This window comes from Ictidomys tridecemlineatus, chromosome 1, assembly GCF_052094955.1.
Source record: "Ictidomys tridecemlineatus isolate mIctTri1 chromosome 1, mIctTri1.hap1, whole genome shotgun sequence".
Lineage (NCBI taxonomy): Eukaryota > Metazoa > Chordata > Mammalia > Rodentia > Sciuridae > Ictidomys > Ictidomys tridecemlineatus.
Window position 1 is genome coordinate 177,917,774 of NC_135477.1, and position 22,635 is coordinate 177,940,408.

Genomic DNA, 22,635 nt, shown 5'->3' on the forward strand with positions numbered 1-22,635 from the left:
CCAAGATGTAAGGGTGAAGTAGGTGAACCTATGCATGCTGATGTGCTTCTCTCAGCAATTTGGCTGCCAGGAGCTCCCTGCCCTGTGGAAGAGAAGTTGCGGTCCTGCCATGTGGGAGGAGAACTTCTCAACCCAAGGGCAGCTCTGAGTCACTGCCCACTTTCTGCCGGACCTGGCTGCTTCTCCTCATGGTGTGAGGTGGCTGTGCTTGTCTTCATAGGCCTTCCCCCACGGTGTCCAAAAAACACACGTGGTGCAGAGTGCGGGCACTGGCCAACTCTTGGGAATGTAAATATGCCACTCTTTTCACCTCCTTTTCACTTCTCCCCCAAGATAATGGATCTGGTTTCAGCCTGCTTTATTTTATGTGTTCATATATTCAGCAGATGATCATCTTTAGGAAGCTGTTGGGGAGGCAGGGCTGAATAACATGGACATGATGCCTACCTGCAGGTGGTGATAAGGGCTTCGGAGAAACTGAAACAGGCTGAGAGGTCAGAGCAGGCAGGCTGGGAACACTCAGGAAGACACATGTAGAAGGTTTGGTGAAGAACAGAAGCAGGCTTGTGAATACTAGTCAGGTGGTAGGGACATCGACGGTGTGTTCCACATAGATGGTACAGGGAGCAGGAGGACTCTGAAGGTAGGATGACTTGGCATGTTCAAGCAACAGAAATAAAGATGGCCCCACTGGCTGGAGAATGTGGAGTGAGGTGAAGAGTGGCTAGCCACTATTTGAGGTGAGGTGGGAGAAACAGCTGTGAGCCAGCGTAGACAAGATTTCCGATTTATTCTGGGAATAAATAATAAATAATAATTTATTATGGGAAGCCACTGCGGGGTGCTAGGCCAGGGAGCAATGGTGTGTCACTCATGTCTATGAGATGCCATTCCAGCCACCATGGAGAAGGAGTGGGGACAATGAAGAGTAGATTGGTTATAGCCTTTTTCTGAAATATATAACTCTCTATGGAATGAATATGGACTGTTGGAGAAACATCAAACCACCCTTTAATAAAACACATCTGGAGCATTTCATTAAAATATATATATATATATATATATATAATATATATTTGTATTGTGAGCTGGTTGCAATGTGACTTTCTTGGGATGCTCTCATGACACTCATTGCTGACCTTTGACCCCTCTGTCCTCTCTCCCAGGTCGTCCCATCCCACCTACATCCTCGTCTAGCCTCCTCCCATCTGCTCAGCTGCCTAGCTCCCATAATCCTCCACCAGTTAGCTGCCAGATGCCATTGCTAGACAGCAACACCTCCCATCAGATCATGGACACCAACCCCGATGAGGAATTCTCCCCCAATTCATACCTGCTCAGAGCATGCTCAGGGCCCCAGCAAGCCTCCGGCAGTGGTAAGGAAACTGTGTGGTGTCTGGATGTGTGCTGTTTTGTGCGTGACATTCTTGATCCTCCAGCAAAATGACAACTACGAAGCAAGGGCTGTGGAGAAGGTGGGGTGGGGATCATCAAGGTGAAATGCATTTGTCATTCTGTGGCATGACAGTTCCAAGATGCATTCGTTGAAGGTTGTCGTTGCCAAAGAGGCTTTCCTTATCCCGATAGGCTTCGGGCCTCCTTCGCTGGCAGGAATTTGCCCATGGTTCCATGTGAGAGCATGCTCGTCTCCAAGGTGAAGTGCAGAGAGACACTGGAATATTGAATTTTGTATTACTGTGATTCTGGTCATAGCCGATTGACCCTGGACGCCCTCACATGCCCAGTTTGTGTGCATCTCAGATTCCTTGTTTTTTGATAGCTGACTTCTGACTTCTTCCTCCTTGCTTGTTTTAGATGATTTTGCGATTAAAATGTGTTCCCTTGACATGAATACTGAATGTCTTGCCAAGTCCAAAGTGTTTGGGGTGTGACCTCTCCTATGACCCTCTGCTTGTGCCACTTCTCTGGAATTTAACAAGCTGATCGTGTGGTACTATGGTGAATACTGGCTCGGAATCCATAGTTCTCATTTTGGTTTTCACATTCACAAGAGCAGAGGAACTGGATACAAGGTTCTGCCCCACTTGGAGGATTTTGTGACTCCCGATTTAATTCGCAGTCACAAAATCTGAGGTGGAATTGTTCTGGGACCAGCTATAGTCGGAGCTTATTGACGTTTCTCCTTTTGGTGAAATGTTCTTATGAACATATCAAAGTAGGAGTGGGTCATACTGAGAGTGGGCTCTTCCATAGCCCAAAGAGAGACTGGAAGAAGTGAGTTGCTCTTGGGATTGTCTTCTCAATCAAACTCTCATGACGTTCACTACCATATGCCATAGTAAAGAATAGAAAGCTTTCCACTCCAAAAATGGTCCTCCGTGAGATTGTGTTTTGGCTCTATACGTGAGTATATGCTACCACTGGCCTCAGCCTCTCCAATTTAGGAAGGACCTCCTAAGCACATTTAAGATGATTCATTTTGTGGATGGAATGATGGACTGCTACTTAGGATGGCCCATGCCCTTCTTCAAAGCCAGGCCTGATATATTTAGTAAACTCATATTCTTTTTCAAAAAAAAAATTACCTAATCAAATCTCTCATCAAATGAGCAATCCATTGTTGATATTATGAAGGCCTTTAATCTACCATAAATCTTTATTAGAACTCATCAGAGCTTCTAGTTTGAGAGAAATGTGATTATGGCACTCTTAAAATGACATTACATCATTGGGGTGATTGGTTTATCATTTGGAGAAGAGACATCAATCATAACTAGCATAACCACACAGTAAATGAATTCAACCTTTCTACCGCGGAACAATGACACTGTAATTGCTCAAAATCAGGCTTAAAATGAAATCGGAAAATGCTCTTTCTTCAAATATGATGTTAACTTAATGGAATATATTATGAAAAATCATGTTTGAGGAAATTCTATATAATTAAAAATATGTGGAAATATATTCCCTTTTTTCTTTCATTGGAACCTGATTTTAGCTACAGAGTCTTTTTTTTTTTTTTGCTGCAGAGATTATGTTGCATTTAATTGAACTACCCTCGCTTATGTTTTGCTGCTTTTTATTTCATACTATGTAATCGTGATGAATATTGTATTATGAAGGACAAGAGGCTTTTGAAATGAGGTGCACCTGCTGATAGCTTTTTAAAAACAGACAATTATTAAGGAGAAAATGAGCTTTTAAAAACTACATCCTTTTATGCATATATGGATACCCAAGCAAAGATGATTTCCATAAGAGAGGTCAGTTCATATCTCTGGGCCATCTAGAATGTTTTCTTTGTGATAACCCAGTGAGTGACTTCTTTTCTTTTGGACAGTATAGAAGATTGCCAGTTGTTGATTGGGTATTTTGGTTGGCTTTATGCCTAATCAAGACCTCATTTTGGTGGACACAACAGATCTGTGTGTTCAGAGTCAAACTTATCCATTTTTCATCACTGACACCAATTTGTTCAGTTCACTTAAGACTGATAGTGATTTTAGCTTTAGTATAAGGAGAAAATACCACAGAAAAATGTGAAGGTCCATTTTCTTGCCAAACAAGACCTTGCTGATATGATTTCTTCAACAGAGGGGCAAAGACCCAATTATTCAATACTGTTGTTTTCAGTGAGAAGTTACATGACATGGGCATGAGAGCTCTGGCCGACCAACAGTCATTCAAAATTCTTGACTCCGGCTTAGCTAAAATGAGAGCAAATCGAATTTGAGCAAGTGTGTGTGCGTGTGCGTGTGTTCTTGTGGAATGGATTTGGGGTCCAGGGCAAATTGGGGATTCTATCAAGATTGGAATGCAGTTGCCATGAATTTAAATTTGACATAAAGGATTGAAAATAGAGTTTGACATAGAAGATGCAGAGTGCAGAGCTAGTGCCTGAGTGTTTGGAATTGAGTTTGATGAAAGGGGCTGAATTTTTCAGGAGATGTCAAAGCATCAACAAAGCACCTATGTGTTTGCATGTGTTACATTTAGCTGGTTAATTAAACGGAGTGTTTTTAAGTTGATTCCTCAGCAATGACCTTGTATTCTGAAGATCAGGTAGCAGTTGGTCTTTTTCTTTTTCCTAGATGATATGAAACACCTTCTAGCACATTCTGCTCATACATGACAGTAAAATCTATTTCCTGCTCTCCTCTTGTTGTTATTATTTGACATTGGTGAAGCCCATTATTAGGAGAGTCACTGAACATATTTCCTGCCCATGGAGATGCTTTTCTGGAGACAAACTGGACCTAAAATACAGGCACTGAAATGCTTTTGCCCAACATGAAAGTAACAGCCAAGTTGCACCTTTATGATTTGACCATCTTTTTTCTATGACGGTAGCGCCTTCTTTAGTGGACAGTACTAAAACCTCGTCACCTCTGCAGTCAAATTGTGCTAACCTCAATATACACCAACCAAGCAGATGCCCAGGTACAGATAGTGAGATACTTGCAAAAAAAAATTAAAAATGGTCTTTTCCTCCCCCTCAAGCATTTGCTCCCAGGTAGCTGAGCTCCAGTAGGAGGCCCATCTGCATCACCTGCGATCTGACCTTCTGCCAGAGCAGGCTAGCTCTGAAGATGTTTCTTGTATACAAAAGAATAATTTCAAATCCTATGAAATAAGTCACCTGGGAAAAAATCTGGATCCCAGCAGCAGTGTAATGGAGGTTCCTGCAGATGGAAGAATGAGACTGCCTTTCAAATCAGAATAGAGTTTGTACTCTGCTATCAGCATGCAGCATAAAACATACCAGCAGCCACATTATAATCTGAAAGCATTAGCCTCCCTCTTCTCCATAGAAGGGTGAGTTTTCCTTTCCTATAAAGTCTAAATTCACTCGCAACATCAACTCTACACAAGAGTCATAAGCAGGATGCCTCTGCTAAGACCCTTTCTTTAAATCCTCTGTGGAAAAGATGTCCCAACCAGAGTTTTAGTTTGTCACTGAGCATGTTAAAGCTGCCCCTATCCTTTTTCAAAAGGCAAAGACTTGATTAATTTAAAATGAATATAGTACAACAAAATCAGCATGCCTCAAACTGCCTACAGTTAGTCCAGGAATTCAGTTGCCTAAATTAGTGATTGTCTTTTTTATCTGGCATCATAAAACCCAAGAATTTTAGTCATTCATTCATTCATTCATTCATTCATTTTCTTGCACTACCCTGTATAATTTATGACAGTTGAAAACAATTGTTTAAAAGAAATATCTTAAAATGTAATCAGATGACACAAGAAGGGTAAAGGAAAAATCTTGGTGAAAAAAGGATACATACATACTCATCCACATAAATTCCTGTTCCATTATTTAAGATAGATTTTTTAGAAAACCTGATTCTAAGCTCCCTAGCAACCAAAGGAAAAAAGGATACAGATAATAAACAAGATGCATAATACTCAAAGATAAAAACAGATCAACTGCTTCAAGGAAATTTTCACAATAATGGCAGAAAGAAATTTCTCATTAAGGAGGTCACGTGTGCACTCCCCGTGACTACATTCTCAGCAACACACACACAACTTCCTCTCAGATTTCCTGTTACTTCCCCTAAGTATTCTATAAGGCATAGTGCACTTTCCATTTAAAAACAGTTCTGTGAATGCTCAAAAATTACACAGTCCAGGGCTGAGGATATAGCTCAGTTGGTAGAGTGCTTGCCTCACATGCACAAGGCCTTGGGTTCGATCCCCAGCACCACACACACACACACACACACACACACACACACACACACACACAGTCCAAGGACAAAATTTGGTTTGATCCATAGATAACCTTAATTCACTAAAGGACCCTGGGAACTGCATGTCCTATAGGTAATAAGTGGTAAATATCATTGCTCATACTACATATTGGGGAAGTTAGAAGACTGAGGCTCAGAGCTGATGGCCTACGTTATACATTTGTCTTGATAGTCCTGTAGAGGTGAGGACTGAGGGTCAGGCATGAAGGTGAATGTGCCTCTTCTGGATGGTCTCTTTCATGCCCCTCCTGCTACCCATGGGGCTGGACATGGAATGAAAAAGGGAGACAGCCCCACAGAGGGGGAGGTTTTATAAGTTAATGAAAATTTTATCTGTGTATATCTTAGATTGGAGAAAGAAATTCTCGACATGTTATAAATTATCTTGGTTTTCTAAGTAGATATGCCCATTGTAATTTGATTTAATTTGGGATTTCCTGAAATGCTCGCAGCAAATACTATGCATATTAATGATTTCCTTCTCGCTTTTGCATCCCAGAAGTCACTGTACATGGTGGGGTTGTTTAGCCCACCTCTCCCCATGCTCCTCACTTGATCTTCTTATTCTGCTCTTCATAGTCTATTCTTTGTCCTCTTAGCTTCTCTCCATTCTTCAGAGACTCCCACTGCAGTGTCCCTGGTGGCAGACTCATAGTAGATGCTCTGAGAGCATTTCTTGAATAAATGAGTGAATGAACGTCTCCAATAATCATCTTCCTTTTATTAATTTACTAGTTTTCAACATGTGTGATGTGAAAAAAAAATGGAAAACTGAAGAATTCCAGGGGAAGAGGACAAATTAAATGCCCCAAGAGAGGGGAATATGTTTACTAGGTATATTGAACATACCTGTTTTTCACCTGCTTTCAGGTTCTTAGTAGTTCATCTTTAAATGACGAAGTTTGTTACATTTTCAATACATGTCATGACAGGTAATGGCCAAGCCAATACCAACAACCAGGGGAAGCTGAGGAGGAGCCCAGGTGGCAGAGGTGGGACCTGGAGGACTGGATTTGACTGGGAGAGAGCACAGTTTTCAGTCTTTGTGTCAGGAAGAGGAAAGCAAATTCCAATATCATTTGCTCCCACAATTTGGATTTTTGTGTGCATGTGAGCCTCTGGGTTCCAGGTTCTTTGCCAGGCCCCTTGGCTGAGTCAGAGGCTCAGAGCTACCTGTAAGTTCTTCCTGCTCCCCAGGCAACAGTCTGGCTCAGGCTGCCTCTCCTCTGGAGGGGTTCCCAGCCCACCAGGTGGTGTAGGCCCAGTCCACAGTGATGAATCCAATCTGTGGAAGCCACAGAGTCACCCTTCACTCTTGCCCCAATGCAGATCCACTCCAAACTTGGCTCTCAGCTCAGGGATCTTCTCCTTTCCTGGAAGGTAATTATGCTAAGCACACATATACTTTTCTTTATTTGTTTTTAATGAATCCCCATTGTAGCTCATTGCAGCCACTGTTATCATCATACCCATTTTATAGATGAGAAAACGGTGGCACCAAGAGATTAAGCAACTAGCCAAAGTCACAAAGCTGTAAAACCAAGGACACAAGCTTCAACCCCTAATTGCAAAAGGCATTCTAATTGCAGAGATTTTTCTCCCCTCCTCTCTGTTAACCTCCAAATATTCATGTGGCTTACTGAGCCATAGATTAGACAAAGCATTATATTAAAGGCCATGGAGTATCAATTTTGAATCATTTTTGAATGCTGAAAAAAATATTGAATACACATAACAAACACACATTTACCTCCCCAAACACACATATCTCCGGACTCTTCCCCTAGAGATTCTGATCCAAGAAATTCCAGAAAAGCTCAAAGAATCCTGTTTTCACTCCTCCCTTCAGGTGAGTCTTGTCATTTGACAAGTTTGGGAGGCATTATTAGTGTGATGGAAGAGCTCTAAGCTGGCAGCTAAGGACCATGAATGTGCTACACTCCGTCCCTGATTCACGGCGGGTTTTATTTTTTTTTCTGAATATAATATGTTGATTTTTATTTATTTTTTATTATTAGTTGTTCTAAACATTACAAAGCTCTTGACATATCATATTTCATACATTTGATTCAAGTGGATTATGAACTACCATTTTTTACCCCATGTACAGATTGCAGAATCACATAGGTTATGGCGGGTTTTAGCAGGACTAAGTCATTGATCCTCCCAGGCCTCCATTCCCCTACCTGTCAAGGCTGGCCATTAACCTGAACCATCTCTAAGCTTCTCCCTTGCTCGGGAGTTCTGTGGTTACAAGTTTCGTGCCTCCAGGCTGCCTCAGAGTTGGAGAGCAGGCATCTTACTCTACCACCTGGACCACTGCTAAAACAGAGCCCGACACAGTCTCACAACACAGATCCTTGCCCCTCACCTCCAAACAATGACAAGAGTGGTTTGGGATCCTGTGACATGGGTTAAAGTTGTTGAAGGCTACCCCAGTGAGGGAGAAAGCAGAGCCCCACCAACAAGTTCTGGGCTTCCAGAGACCCTCACCCAACTCCTGCACAAAGTCTCCCACCTCAAGAACTGGGATACTTCTCAGGACTCTTTGGATGCTGCCAGCTTCCCAGCAATGGAGCAAGTAGACCAGGCCTTTTCCTTCATCTGTGCCTTCTTGCAACACACACAACACGCATGTGCACACATAGACCTACCTACGTGTGTAGTATGTAGGTCTAGCAATTTCCAGCCTAGCTGGGGTTGGGACCACTGTCACTGTGCCAATGAGCACACAGTCAAGATGGACAGGTAATTCCTTTGGAGATGTGCAGCCTGAAAGTGACAGACGGCAGAGAACTGCTCCCCCTCAGCAAATAATCTTGATATTGACAAAAATCCCAGGGTCGATAGGCATTGTGTACATTCTGCCTCTCCATCTCTGTCCCTGGCTTCTTGGTACATATAAAAAGATGTCCTAGGCGTAAAGAGACTGGGAGCTACACATGACATCTTAACAGTTTCCTGCCCTAAAAAATTTTTACCCACAACTTCAGCTTCTCGTGAATTCCCTTAAAAATTCCACCTTGTATTCGAACTAGTTTATTACATACAATTCAGTGGACATTTTAAAACATGGCCCAGTCTTGTTAGGAATGTTTTCATTTTCTGTTAAAACACAGGATATATTATTTTACCAGGGGAAGTTTCATCACACATTGTGACTCCCATCCAAGGTAAATCTCTTAGACTTACCCTAAAAGAATAATTAAAAAAACGAATATTCTTAAAAGCGTGGACATTGAAGTCTGTATTACTTGAATCAAAATCATAGCTCGGGTACTTTCCAACACTGTAATCTTTAACAACTTACTTAAACTGTATCTCATATTAATCTGTAAAAGAGTAATTTATGTCTGTAACTCCTAAAGTTGTTATGAATAGTAAGACATTCTGATGCATCTAAATATCTTGTAAAGATGTTTAGAAAGCAGGAGCCAAGGGAGGGCTAGGTATTATTTACCACCTTATGATTTTAAAGATTCTTATAATTAATTTTTTATAATTATTCTGTTAAATTGTCACATCATGGTACATGTTTATGGAGTATAGTGGTAATTTATTTCATGTATATACTGTGTAATGAGATCTTTTAATTTCACAAACACTGTTAAATCGTGGTAAAATACAGCTCACATGAAATTTGCCATTTTCCCAATTTTTATGGGCTCTAGGGCACTGAGAACCTTGACGTTGTTGTACGATCATCTCCACCACTCATATCCTGAACGTTTTTATCTTCCCCAACAGAAACTCAGTATGCCTTCACTAGGAGCTCCTTCTGGGCTGTCTCCCCCTCACTCCTGGCCACCATCATTTCATTTCTGTCTGTGAATTTGACCATCCTGCTCACCTCATATAAGTGGAAACATGCCATGTTTGTCCCTTATGACTGGCTGATTTCACTTAGTGTACTGCCTTCCAGCCCCATCTTTGTTGAAACATGGACCAAGAGTCTCCTTCCTTGGAAGCCTGGTTGTACTCTGTTGTATGGACATACCACACTTTGTGTATCCACTCGTCCATGAATGGACACTTGGGTTGTTCCCCTTTCCAGCTCTTATAGATAATGCTGCTGTGAACATTCATATACAAATATCTGTTTGACTGTCTCCTTTGGGTTTTGGGGACACATACCCAGTAGTGAGATCTCTGAATCATAGACTAATTCTACATTTAACTTTTGAAGGAGTTGCCACACCATTTCCTACATTGACTGCACCCTTTCACATTTTCAGCCATTGACTCTCTTCTGGGGAGAGATATCTGCTTAGGACATTCACCCAGTCTTTAATCAGCTTGTTTACTTCCTGTTGTTCTCATTGAGTTAAAGGGGTTCTTTTCATATTCTGGGGGATCAGTTGCTCACAGATAGGTGATTGGAAAACATCCTGTCCCGTTCCACGGGTTGCCTTTCCATTTTGTTGATGGTGTTCTTTGGCATGTGAGAGTATCTAACGTAGGTGTAGGCCAACTTTTCTATTTTTTTCCTTCTTTCTGTGTCTATGCTTTGGGTGTCATAAGCCAATCCCTTCAAGGGCTTAGTCTATGGGTGCCATTGTTCTAACTATTTTTACAAATGGTAACTCATTTAATCCTCACCATAAGAAAGACAGAAGCTGCCCTTGTTTCTGGGAACTAGCCTGACACTGACAACAAGGCTTTTATGTTGGGAGGAGCTGGGCTGCCACTCACAGCCAGATCACAGTGTTCTGGAGAAGACAAAGCATCTTCCAGAGCACCAACATTGCACAAGGCCACTCTGACTGTGATGAGGTGAGATCAACTGAAAACAAGAACACTTCGTGATTTTTGCCTAAATATAAGCCAAAGCAAGGTCACTGTCATATCACTCCTTTTGTTGGTCCTGTAAAGAAATACCTAAGGTCAGCCAAATTGAAGAGATTTATTTCAGTTGTAGTTTTGGAGACTGAAATCTGAAGAGCATGTCAAGGGTTCTGGCAGAGCCCCCTGTGCTGCACCACCTTACAGTGAATGGTGTCATGGTGGCAGAATTTGGGACAGGGAAAGAGCAGATGGAAAGATAGGAAGCAGCTCAAGGGGGAGGAGCATCCTGAGGCCACCCACTAGTCCCCACCAGCTCCCAACACATGAGCCCTTAGGGACGCCCTTGAACCATTTCCAAACCACAGGAATATAAAGCAGCCTCCCCCTACGCAGACTAACATGAGTGACTGCATTTTTTTTAACCAAGCATACTTTTCTTAGTGTCTTCTGAAAAAGTGCATTGAGATACCAAATCAGAGAGTCATCTCCACTCTCTGACATGCCTAATACAAGCCCCTTTTTTACACTCCATACTGAAGGTTACTGCCATTGTATACCTTCTCCCTCCTTGAAATGTTAACAAACTTAATTTGGCCACAGCTGCTCCTTATCCAAGGTATTTTGCTGAAGGATATTGACACCATTATGCTGTGAGTGGTGATATTATGATCCCCATTGTACAGATGGGAAAACTGTGCCTCAGAGAGGTTAAGTAACTTATTGAGGGTTGCAGAGTTAATAAGCAGTACAAGAATTTGACCTCGAGAGGTAAGTCTCCAGAAAAAATAAACCTACAGAAATTTAAGTACATTTTTAAAAGACAATACTGGAAAAATATGTTGAAGATGTAAAAAGTAGTCATCATTTACTACTTGATTCAGGTCTCAGTAGTATTTATAAGGCTTAGTACTGACAACATGGGATGATGATTTCTGCATTATTTCAGGAGAACTGGTTAAGGAAAGTGTGTGTGTATGTATGTGTGTGTGTGTGAACTGGGCAGGTAGTGGGAAAAAGCTCATATTCTGCACCTTCTGGAGTGAGAAGTTACTAGATAATGCTTAAAATTGAAAGCACAAGAAATAGCAGCGATGCATGTTATTTATAGAACTGGAGATAAATACCAAAATAATCAGCTAAAAAAAGGTAAATGTGGTTGCTGCTAGGAAGGAAGAAATTGGCGGTGATGGGGAAAGATTGCTATTTCTGAACAGAACATCGTAGAACTAGTTGCTTCTTTAAACTGTGCACATATTTTTTTTTTAATGAAAAGAAAATATTTTAAAAGAAAGTCCAAGAGACTGGGTATGAAAAATGCTTAACACCAATGTTAGGACCCCAGATGACAACTGTTTAATATTCTCAAATACATTTTCATTCAACAAATTTGTATTGATCGTGTGTTTGCAGTGACATCAGGGGCAGTGAACCTGAATTGTCAAATGCTTGGAGGAGTTTTCCTGAATCTGTAAATTGGTGCCTACCACTGCTATTTATTAGGGAGCCCTGGGGAGTTGTTAGGGCTTTAGCTCTTTATCCCAACACAGCCCAAATCCCAGGCTTAGGACGGATAAGAGCAGAGGAGACGCCATGACAGTTTTTTGTCCTCATTATTCATCCTGGATCCCTCTAAGCACAGGTCCCATCTTCCCCTGGAGCTCTCTCAGCCAACTGAGCCCAGCCAGAGCTTTCCTTTGCAAAATTGCAGACACTCTTATAGTCTGCCTTATTCAATTTAGCACCTCATTACATCCTGATTTGTAATATTCTCTTGGTGTTTCATGCATATAAGTCACTTGTGTCAACATTAAATTGTCGCCACTTAAAGACAAGGGTCATTTCTTTGGTCTTTTTGAATCACTTAGCAACTGATGCAGGTTGAGATGAGCTTGGGATCCCTGTTGATCTAGCTTTAAAAAGAATGGAGCAAACTAGGGCAGCAGAAGGTGGGCGCGCCCTGCTGAGCTCCTCTGATGTGGACCTGTTGTCTTGGGTCATCGCCATGTTAGACTGGAGGTCATCTCTGATTGAGGGTGTGAACCTGATCACTTTTACAAGGAGCAGAAGAGGCAGTACAAGGCATAATCAGCAAAGAAGTGTGCTTGTATAATCTTCCATCTTCCTAGGAAGGGAAGGAAGTGGATCCAAAAGAATAGTTCTCTTCTGAGTTGATGGTGCCTCTGAGATAGTTGCTTCCATTGATAAGTGGGAAACACTAATGTTGGGAACCAGCCTAGGGAAATACACAGGCTTAGTGCCTCTGGTACATCCTAGGGCTTCCCTAATGTGGTCTGACAAACTGTGGCTTCAAGCAATGGATAGTTACTTTCTCAGAGTTCTAGAGACTACAAGTCTACAACCAAAGTCTTGGCCACACCATGCTCCCTCCAAAGGCTCTAGGGAAGAATCTGTCCTTGCCTCTCTGAGTTTTGGGAGGTTCTTTGCAATCCTTAGCCTTCCTTGGTATGGTATCCCAGCTTCAGTGCCTCCCTTCCTCTTACCATGGTCTTCCTCTCCCTGAGCATGTTGGTGGGTCTCCAATTCTCTCTTCTGGCAAGAATACCAGTCCTTAGACACAGGGCTCACTCTAATCCAGAATAGATTCATTTGAATTAAGTCTTTCAACCAGGTCACTAAGTCCAAATAAGATCCTATTTAGAGGTACCAGGGCTTAGGAATTCAACCTGTCTTTTGTGGACACAGTTCAATCCACAACGGTATCCAATTGAATACTCAGCAGGATAGAGCTAGGAGATGTAGCTTCCCAGAGTCTCCTCAGCTACTGAACCCACCATGCCATCCACAGCACTCAACCTTTAAAACTTAAGCTCTTTGAAGACAAGAAGCCTATCTCCCCATAGTCCATTTCATTCTTTGCATTTAGTTAGCATTGAGCACAGCCCATAGCAGATGCACAATTAATATTAGATAAATAAACAAACAAGTCAGTGTGAAGTCAAAAGGTAAAGGGGAAGTAGGCAGAGGGTACTTTCCATGTCCAAAGAACAGTCCAAGAAAATAGTAGGCAAGAGCCCTAGCTCCCGGGCTGCTTCCCTGATTCTGTAGTAGGAGAGAGAAAGAATGAGGGAGGGGTTTCTAGGTGGTGGAACCCTGCAAACTGGTGGCAAAGAAAGCCAAGCAGATGAAACCAAGGTAGCTGATATTGAAACTCTAAAATCTAAATAGACCAGTCAAATGTAGAAAAATTATTTTGTGTAATATTTTAAAATTCTAGCCCCAGCCCTGCTTTTAATCCCCCCAGGGCCAGCCGCAACCCTCTCTTTTATCATTTTCCATCACATCTTTTGTTTTATGATTTCTGTTCTTTATTGTCCTCATTCCTTCCTAGTGCTTGTAAAGCCAGAGATGAGGGGGCAAACCCATCCTAGATACTGAAGCATTTAGGCAGTTATCACTTAAATGCATGTTTTCTGCTAGAGCTGTATTTTAGTGGAAAACAATAATTGTTTCTAAGACAGCATCTTGGAGTTAAACCAATTCTACCAGCGAACACTCAACCATGGGAGGCTCACAATAAAAGCAATGATCAATCGGGTTTTTCCCCTCCTTCCACTTCAAAGGCAGACTTTGCATCCCTTTGTGGGAAAAAAAAAATTATTATTTAGCACTTCAGCAGAATAGCGGTGCTCTGTAGAGCAAGACCTCCCCCAATTTACCTCCCATCCCCTTTTCCCACCCTTCACCCTCGCTGAGGGGTTACAAAGAGGTGTTTGTGTAAGTTGCGGTCTCTCCAGCCCCTGCTTTTGAATCTCATCCCTGTCCAACAGTGGACTGTAGGGTGGGGGACAGGACGCCTTTCCCTGGTGCCAGCTCCCCAAATAGTTCCACAATGCATTTGGTGGCATTCACACTTGGCTGGAGCTGCATTTCAGTCTGTTCCGTCTGATTGGATGCTGTTTTCTTCCCGTCTGTGTGAGGGAGCCCTCATTCTCAGCTCCCAAGGTTATTTTCATCTCAATGACCTTTTCCGTCTCCCTGGGGTGCCTCACCCTTCCCCACCCCCTTTCACTCTGTCTGCTTAGGGTGTGCTTTACATGTTGCTCTTTCTGCAGTCACTGTTGCCTTTGATCCATTTCCATCAGAGACTTTGTTGCCATGAATAAGCAGTGAACTTTACCAGTGACTCCCCCTATTTCTCCGTGGTTTCTTCTTAGGGTCCTCTAGCTCCAGTCAAGCAATTTACTTTAAAGAATGGAGAGAGATGGGATGGGACACCATCTAGTTAAGATATTAAGATACTGTGTTTTTTTTTCCCTTTCACTAACCCGTGCACCTTCTCAGGAAGCCTGAAAACTGGTTAGAATATAAGAGACAAGATTTGGTGTGAAAATAATTCACAGGGAGGGAAAAAAGTCATATTGCATTGGGCAGACGTGGCCTTTTCTGCCTCTCTTTATTGATCTCAAATTGCTGAAAGAGTTCAGAAGATAAAAAGGATCTGAGAGACAAAGAAAGAAAATCATGGTGAAGCAAGAAAGAGCCCCTGAGATGGTGAGAGCCAGAGAAGCACCGGAGCCTCATTCTTCCCAGAACTTGTCTGTCACCAGGGCAGTCCCTTGTCCTCTTGGGCCGTCTTTGTTTCCTCTGTAGCATTGTGAGGATTGGGTCCAGATGTTCGGGAAGATCTCTTTCAACTTCAAAATGTCAAGATTCTGAGCAAAGAGTGAGAACAAAACACAAGACATTTACTCTACTCGCTGTCACTGCTGTGATCACGTTTCTGTATTTGCATTTTTTTGTTGTCGTTGTTTACTTTTTCTTCCTAAGACTCGGAGTCTCACTATGTTGCCCAGGCTAGCCTCAAAAGAGCAGCTGGAACGACAGGTGTCCACCACCATGCCCAGCTTCACCTTTCTTTTAAAAACTCAGAAATAATTTTTTTCCTCTCCAAAAGATAGGAAGCTAAAACTAGTGGCCCTTTCTGGATTGGTGATGATGGTGACAATGATGATATTCCATAATAACCATCTTCACTTATATAGCCTTCTTTGTATTAATGAACACTCTCACATGCTTCGTCTCCAGTTGCACACATCTGGCTTTCGACATTCAAGCTGTTAAATTTGTCCTTCTGGTTATTTATTTATTTACTTATTTTTTAAGATGGCAACATTGCAAAAAGTGAGAGGGTTTTATATAAACATTCCTAATTATATCTTTCTCAAAATAACTACACACCCAGAAATACCTGTCTGCATTATATATTATAACCACAAATAGTGATAAGTCAAGCGGAGGCTGCCCATTTTAGATGGGTGTGATTTTTCCACTTAGGTGATTTGCCTGGCTGCGGTTGTATTTGAACCTGTGACTCCAGTTATCCAGCTTGTTGGCCTGGACGATGATTAGGATAATGATGAAGATTTCTCCACTATTGTCACTAATTATCATCTCCTCATTGCTGTGCCGTTTCCACACTGAGGAAACATTATCTTGTGCATTATCTATTTACATCCCTTTAAATACACTACAACTACATGGTGGGAAGGATTTAAAGGGTGTTATTATCTCCACTTAACAGATAAGTCATTTGAGGGTCAGAAAATTCAAGTGACTTCCCAACAGGCTCTATTTGGTCTGATGGTCTCAACTTTCAACTATGAAGGGCTCCTTTTATAATCTTCTCCCAGATACACAATGCTGTATAGGACTTGAGATTCATTTACATGGTCACAATTCATTGGCTCATTTTGTGTTACATGAAGGCAGACTGATAGATTGATCAAATCATTGATAAATAAGCATATTTCAGATCCTTGATTTATTCCAACATCCTGAATTAACAGAACTTGGACTCCTTGGACTTATACCCAAAATTTGTTTACAGCTTCATCATGATTCTCTGGGTGTCTCTTTAGGGGATCAGTACCTTTTCCAACAATATTTCCACTAATGTCTACTCTCACGAATGAGTTGATTTACCAAGTAAGATTGTAATGGGAAAATTCTTCAGTTCTTTTGCACGATTACTCTTGATTTCTGTGTTTTCCTGGCTGGGCTTCCTGACAAGTTCATATAGATAAGAGGAAGGAAAGCTCAAGTCATGAAAGTTTAGGTGAGTTTTAGCTGCAGCTACCCAAAAGCAGCTGGTTTTGTTCTGATCTGTGAAGGTTGGTGCTAACACAGTGAGTTTTTGCTATTGTTGTTATTTTTGATATGAGAGAATACAACATGGAAGACTGCCTTGCTGTTGGCTCTGAAGGCAGTGCTCAAAAACTCTGGACGATGCACACACTTTGATTGGAAACCCACGGTAGGCCCAGTGGGTCTTGGGCACTTGGCACTACTGGCTCTAAAGGTCCATCCTTGGACTTGAGCCACATCTGGAACCTTCTGACATTCTCTCTGACCCTGAGGAGTTCTGACCCATCCTGATGGATGGATGGGCTCTGCTAGCCCTAACTTGCCCATTTCCTCACTGAAGCACAAGATCAATATGAGATTCCCTTTTTTTTTTTTTTTTCTCAAAATAACTTCTAGGGCTTAATTGGACTGGAGCCTGCCTTGGAAAATATTCCAACTTTTACATAGTGAAGTTTCCTATGCTGAGTAAATTCTATTTGTATTTCCTTGTATTATTTTGTTATCAGATGCCACAATCCTTTTGCGACAGGAACGTGTCACAGAAAATCTACAGATATGATATATTTTTTATTCTAAGATGGCATTGATGGGAATTGATTACACTGTGGACTTAATTACAACCTTTCAGAGATGGAAAAAAAGAAAACATACATTAAACACACAGGATATTCTCAAAGCTCTTGATTATAGGAGAATTAAATGTAAAAATATATTTCTAAGAATGGAGAAAATATGACACATATATTCTTATAAGCTAAATATACTTCCTTATAAATTTTTGGAAGATTTATACCCAGCTCATTCCATGCCTAAAGTTGCATGTTTTGATCACTCTGAATCAAACCAGGCTGGTACTCCAGGAAACATTTCCATGTCCCACTAACACAAGGCTTTGGACAGGGCCCTAGACAGATGAGTGATTTACCCTCCTGGGGTGCATAACCGAGAACAAGCACTCCTGGTTGTCAAGGTGTAGAACCACAGCAGAGATGGTATGGAGAATCTACATGACAGGGTGTAGCATGTGCCATTCAGAATCTGTCTTGCAGTTACTTAGGGATGGGGTGTTTCCATTTTCAAATCCTGGTAAGTTTCAGAGGTCAAGCCTAGCAAAAGATCTTGAGGAATATGTCCTCAATACGCTCGAGGAAAAGTCAGGCAGTCCTGCCCTGGTTTCTCCTCCATCACAGCTCTGCAAACGCCTGCTCCTAAGAGCTCCAAATCCTGTGCCTTATTCCCTTTTTTATTTGGACTAGCATTACCCTGGGCAAGTTGTTTAATTAACTTCTGTGTTTTACTTTCACCATTTATAACACAGGGATAATTATACTTCAAGATAATGTGTGGGAAAAAAATACCTCTCTATTGCACAGTGAGAGGCAGACATGCAAGTTATCATCATTGTTTATTAGTAGTAATGACACCCTACGTGGACAGCAGCACCAGTGCTCCCCCCACCTGCATAGAACTCAGAACCCTCATGCAGATTTCCTCATTAAAGCTGATGTGAACTCAGATCTGACTGGAGACTGTGCAGAGGTGCAGCCTTACCTCTTTGCTGGGCTTCTTCTAATATGGTTTTGTCACCCTTCATCAGCACCTGCTGTAAACAGTTAGGATTGGGCTACTCAGATCTCCTCCTGGACATAATAAACAGGGCAATTGAAGATGAAATGGTATCTCAGTAGCTGCTCAGGCCAAAGAGTTGGCAGATCATAGAAACTATTCACATTCTTCACATCCGGGGTTTATCCATGTATTTCCATGACCCCACTCCCAACAAAATGGGTCATGAAAGTTCCAGGTGGGAGGATAGAGGCTGGAAAATGGATCTCCGAGAAGTTAAACTCACACTTTAACTTCCTACATTGTAGCATAAAATTCCACTCATAAAACAAGCAGGCCCGTGGATCAAGACCCCTGCTGTGTCCAATTAGACTTCTTTAAAAAGGAACAACCTCTTTAACTTTGTGAGTTTCTGGAGGCTGTTTATCTTTCCTTTTGGCTTATGGCAACTCTTAAATTACCTTAGCATATGCTTTGTTGCTAGTATTTTTCTTCCTTTTCTTTGCCACGGGAAACATTGGAAAAGAAAAGGTTTTTTTTATAAGAGGCATTTCAAGATAGTGTTAGAGGGGGAAATGTTGGTTAATGAAATAAAAAAGGGAATCATTTCCACAGGCTTTTGAAACTATGTAGTGGGACAATCATTCAAGTATGGGATGAACCCTTGAGCAAGATGAGACCTTATGGCAACAGAGGAACTGAATTTGGGGTGTCAGCTTTGAATTCTTATTACCCTCCTTCCTGTACACTGCTTCATACAAATTCGGAATCCAGACAATTATGCTTAGCATGCTGTTGAATGTGGTAAAATCATGCATTTTTATGTAGTCAGTAATCAAAGTATTGTGGTGTTTGTTTCCATCCATCCCATTGTGCCTACGGACTCCCTGAGGAACATGGTGGGGTAGTTCAGCAAAACCAGCATAGTCCTGTGTCCTTCTGCCAAGACCCTTTCCTACTGCAAGGGCTTTATGAGGTGATCAGTCCCCACAGAGCAAAAGCTTTGTCTTATTTATCTTTGTTCCCTATTAAGCATTATCCCTAGAGCATCAGAAACCACATATAACTATTGGATGGATGGATGGATGGATGAATGGATGGATGGATGGATGGATGGATGGATGGATGGATGACAGATGGAGGGAAGGTACTTAAATTCTTTGGTCTTGGGAGTTTCTGCAGATCACCAATGAAGATACAAAATATAGGGCAACGATTTCTTACCTTGAAATCAGGCCAAACCAATATGTTTAGTAAAAAATAATGAAATATATTCATTGTACTTAAAGTCTAAGCCTTTATTGTGGCTAAACATGGTATGATTTGGTCATAGCCTGACACTTCTAACTCCAACTCTTTCTGTCCTCCTTTCTTGCCCTGTCTCTGCAGCAACACAGACTCCTTTGCATTCTTCAGACATGCACCTTCCCTGTGGGAGCCTTCCACTTCCTACTCCCCCTGCCCAGTCTTTCCCATATCCCCTGTGGAGGACTTGGTCACTCACTCAGCTCAGTGTCACCTTCTCATGCAGTTTCCCCATTCACATTTGCTTCTCTCCCCACTTTTTGAACCTTTAACTAAAAGATTGTCTAGCACTTAGTATGTACTTAATAAATACCTGTTCTTTCACAAATCATTATCCACATTTTCCAAATATTCACTGTTACTAAAAGAAATTCTTACACTTTTTCTTCTTCCCACACTCCAATTAGAAAGCAAATGATCTTGGAGGACATACAATCAATCAATAAGTACATGAAGAAATGCTCACCATCGCTAGCAGTCAGAGAAATGCAAATCAAAACTACCCTAAGATACCATCTCACTCCAGTAAGATTGGCAGCCATTAGGAAGTCAAACAACAATAAGTGCTGGAGAGGATGCGGGGAAAAGGGCACTCTTGTTCATTGCTGGTGGGACTGCAAATTGGTGCAGCCAATTTGGAAAGCAGTATGAAGATTTCTTGGAAAGCTGGGAATGAAACCACCATTTGACCCAGCTATTCCCCTTCTCGGTCTATTCCCTAAAGACTTAAAAAGAGCATGCTACAGGGACACTGCTGCATCGATGTTCATAGCAGCACAATTCACGATAGCAAGATTGTGGAACCAACCTAGATGCCCTTCAATAGATGAATGGATAAAAAAAATGTGGCATTTATACACAATGGAGTATTACTCTGCATTAAGAAATGACAAAATCAGAATTTGGAGGGAAATGGATGGCATTAGAGCAGATTATGCTAAGTGAAGCTAGTCAATCGTTAAAAAACAAATACCAAATGACCCCTTTGATATAAGGGGAGCAAACAAGGACAGGGTAGGGACGAAGAGCTTGAGAAGAAGATTTACATTAAACAGGGATGAGAGATGGGAGGGAAAGGGAGTGAGAATGATATATAAGAGGAAAGGAGGGGTAAGACAAGATAATACAAATGGAAGAAATGATTTACAGTAGAAGGGGTAGAGAGAGAAAAGGGGAGGGGAGGGGAGGGGAGGGGGGATAGTAGAGAATAGGACTGACAGCAGAATACATCAGACACTAGAAAAGCAATATGTCAATCAATGGAAGGGTAACTGATGTGATACAGCAATCTGTATATGGGGTAAAGTTGGGAGTTCATAACCCACTTGAATCAAACTGTGAAAGATGATGTATTAAGAACTGTGTAATGTTTTGAATGACCAACAATAAAAAAAAAAAGAAAGCAAATGATCTTAAGCCCAAATGCAATGTGAAAATTTATTTTGTTGCATTATCCTCAATATCCAAAAAACTAAGAGATTGTCTCCTCTCTACTCACCCTTGAAAGAGGAAGGAAGACAGGGAGGAAAGGCTGACCAGAAGAGAGGGAGGGAGGGCTGACCAGACCCAAGAAAGAAAGAAAATGGATGGATGGATGGATAGATAGATGGGTGAGTGGATAGATGAATGGGTAGATGGATGGGTAGATGGATGAGTGGATAGATGGATGGATGGGTAGATGGGTAGATGGGTGGGTAGATGGGTGGATGGATGGATGGATGGATGGCTTGGTGGATGAGTAGATGGGTGGGTGGATGGATGGATGGGTAGACGGGTACATAAATGTAAGCAAAGAAGGAAGGAAAAAGGGAGGGAGAACAAAAGGAAAGAAGAGAGGATGGGTGAAAATAAAAACAAAGGATGGAAGGGAGGACTAAGACTGAAGAAAGGAAGAAAGAAAAGATGGAAGGAAGAATGGATGTGTGGGTGTGGATATTAAAAAAATAAGAAAAGAAGAATAGGGAAGGATCAGAGAAAGGGGAAGGGAGGAGAGAGGAAGATGAGAAAGACGGAATTAAACAAAATTTAAAAGGTTATGGGAGGTGGTAAGACATCTTAGAGACTTTAATATACTGGTGTGAATGAAGACCGTTCAAAATAGATGGTCCATTTTTAAAGTTAATGACCAGGCAGCATCTCCTTTCCTTCTCCTCTCCTCTCCCTGACTCCTCCTCCACCTCCTTCCTCTTAGTAGTTTTGGCACTGATCTTAAATGGTGTAGCTTATGGGGACACTGCATTAGGAGCTGACATCCCTCACCGTTTACTGAACCATGGGTTCTGTTCAAGGCCTCTTAAGTCTGTCACCTGCTCTAGTCAGTAAAGGAAATGGGCCTCACTGAGTTTAGCTCAGCTAACCGAATCCACACAACCATCAAATCAAGCACAGCAGCTAGGACAAGAACCACGGCTGCCGGATCCCAAAGGCCTTGAACTTCTCACTGCCACATGCTACTTCCCTAAACACTGCTTCTGGTTTCACCCACCACCTACAGGACTTTTGAAATACAGACTTATAGGCCCTATATTAGATATTTGTATTCAATAGATCTGAGTTGGAATCCAAAATTTTGCATTTCCAACAGGTTCCCAGACAATGCCTGCTGGTGCTGGCTTGGGGCCCACATTATGAGAACAAATCACTAGGTTAAAGCTCAACTCTCATGGCCTCGTGTTTATTGGAGGAATGTTAGTAGAGGTTTAAGAAGCTGGAGACTCTTTCAGGTCGCTTTCACTAGAATTCCTTTCAATTCCACAGACACTTATTGAGCATCGTCCGTGGTAGATGTACACTATACAGTGAATGAGAGACTACTGCAGCCAGGTACTTGGCCTTCGGGAGATTGGGCCGGTCAGTGGCAGTGTATACAGGTCTAAGTGTCAAGGAGACATTGTACAGAGCAGGTCTAATGCCCCGATGGACAGTGCTTGACTGGCGCAGGAGGCCCTCCCAACCTGGGTAGGGAGAGTCCTCTCATGTGCTTGCTGCCCCTGCCTGGTACCCTGCTTCACCTAAGTCATTAGCTGGGGTTGGGGTGGTTTCAGAAAACAAGAACAGAGGCATGGAGAGGTGAAGGAACATGGTCCTTCTGTGGGGTGGGGGCACTCGGAATGCTATGGGAAAGGCTAGCATGCAGATGTGTCCAGATTCAGGCCAA

The 22,635-nt window shown here is 42.0% G+C and overlaps 1 protein-coding gene across 18 annotated transcripts in view; it reads left to right on the forward strand.

The window, feature by feature from the left end:
* The window catches only part of Tenm2 (teneurin transmembrane protein 2), a 2,558,256-nt gene that overhangs the window by 2,217,433 nt on the left and 318,188 nt on the right, over window positions 1-22,635 (forward strand). For 16 of the 18 annotated variants that reach the window (XM_078052148.1, XM_078052158.1, XM_078052210.1 and 13 more), the window contains one exon: window positions 1,167-1,376. The exons of the other annotated variants lie outside the window; for them this stretch is intronic. In XM_078052148.1, coding sequence (XP_077908274.1) covers window positions 1,167-1,376 — 210 coding nt within the window. The remainder of the gene's footprint in view (window positions 1-1,166; window positions 1,377-22,635) is intronic. 18 annotated transcript variants of the gene reach the window in all.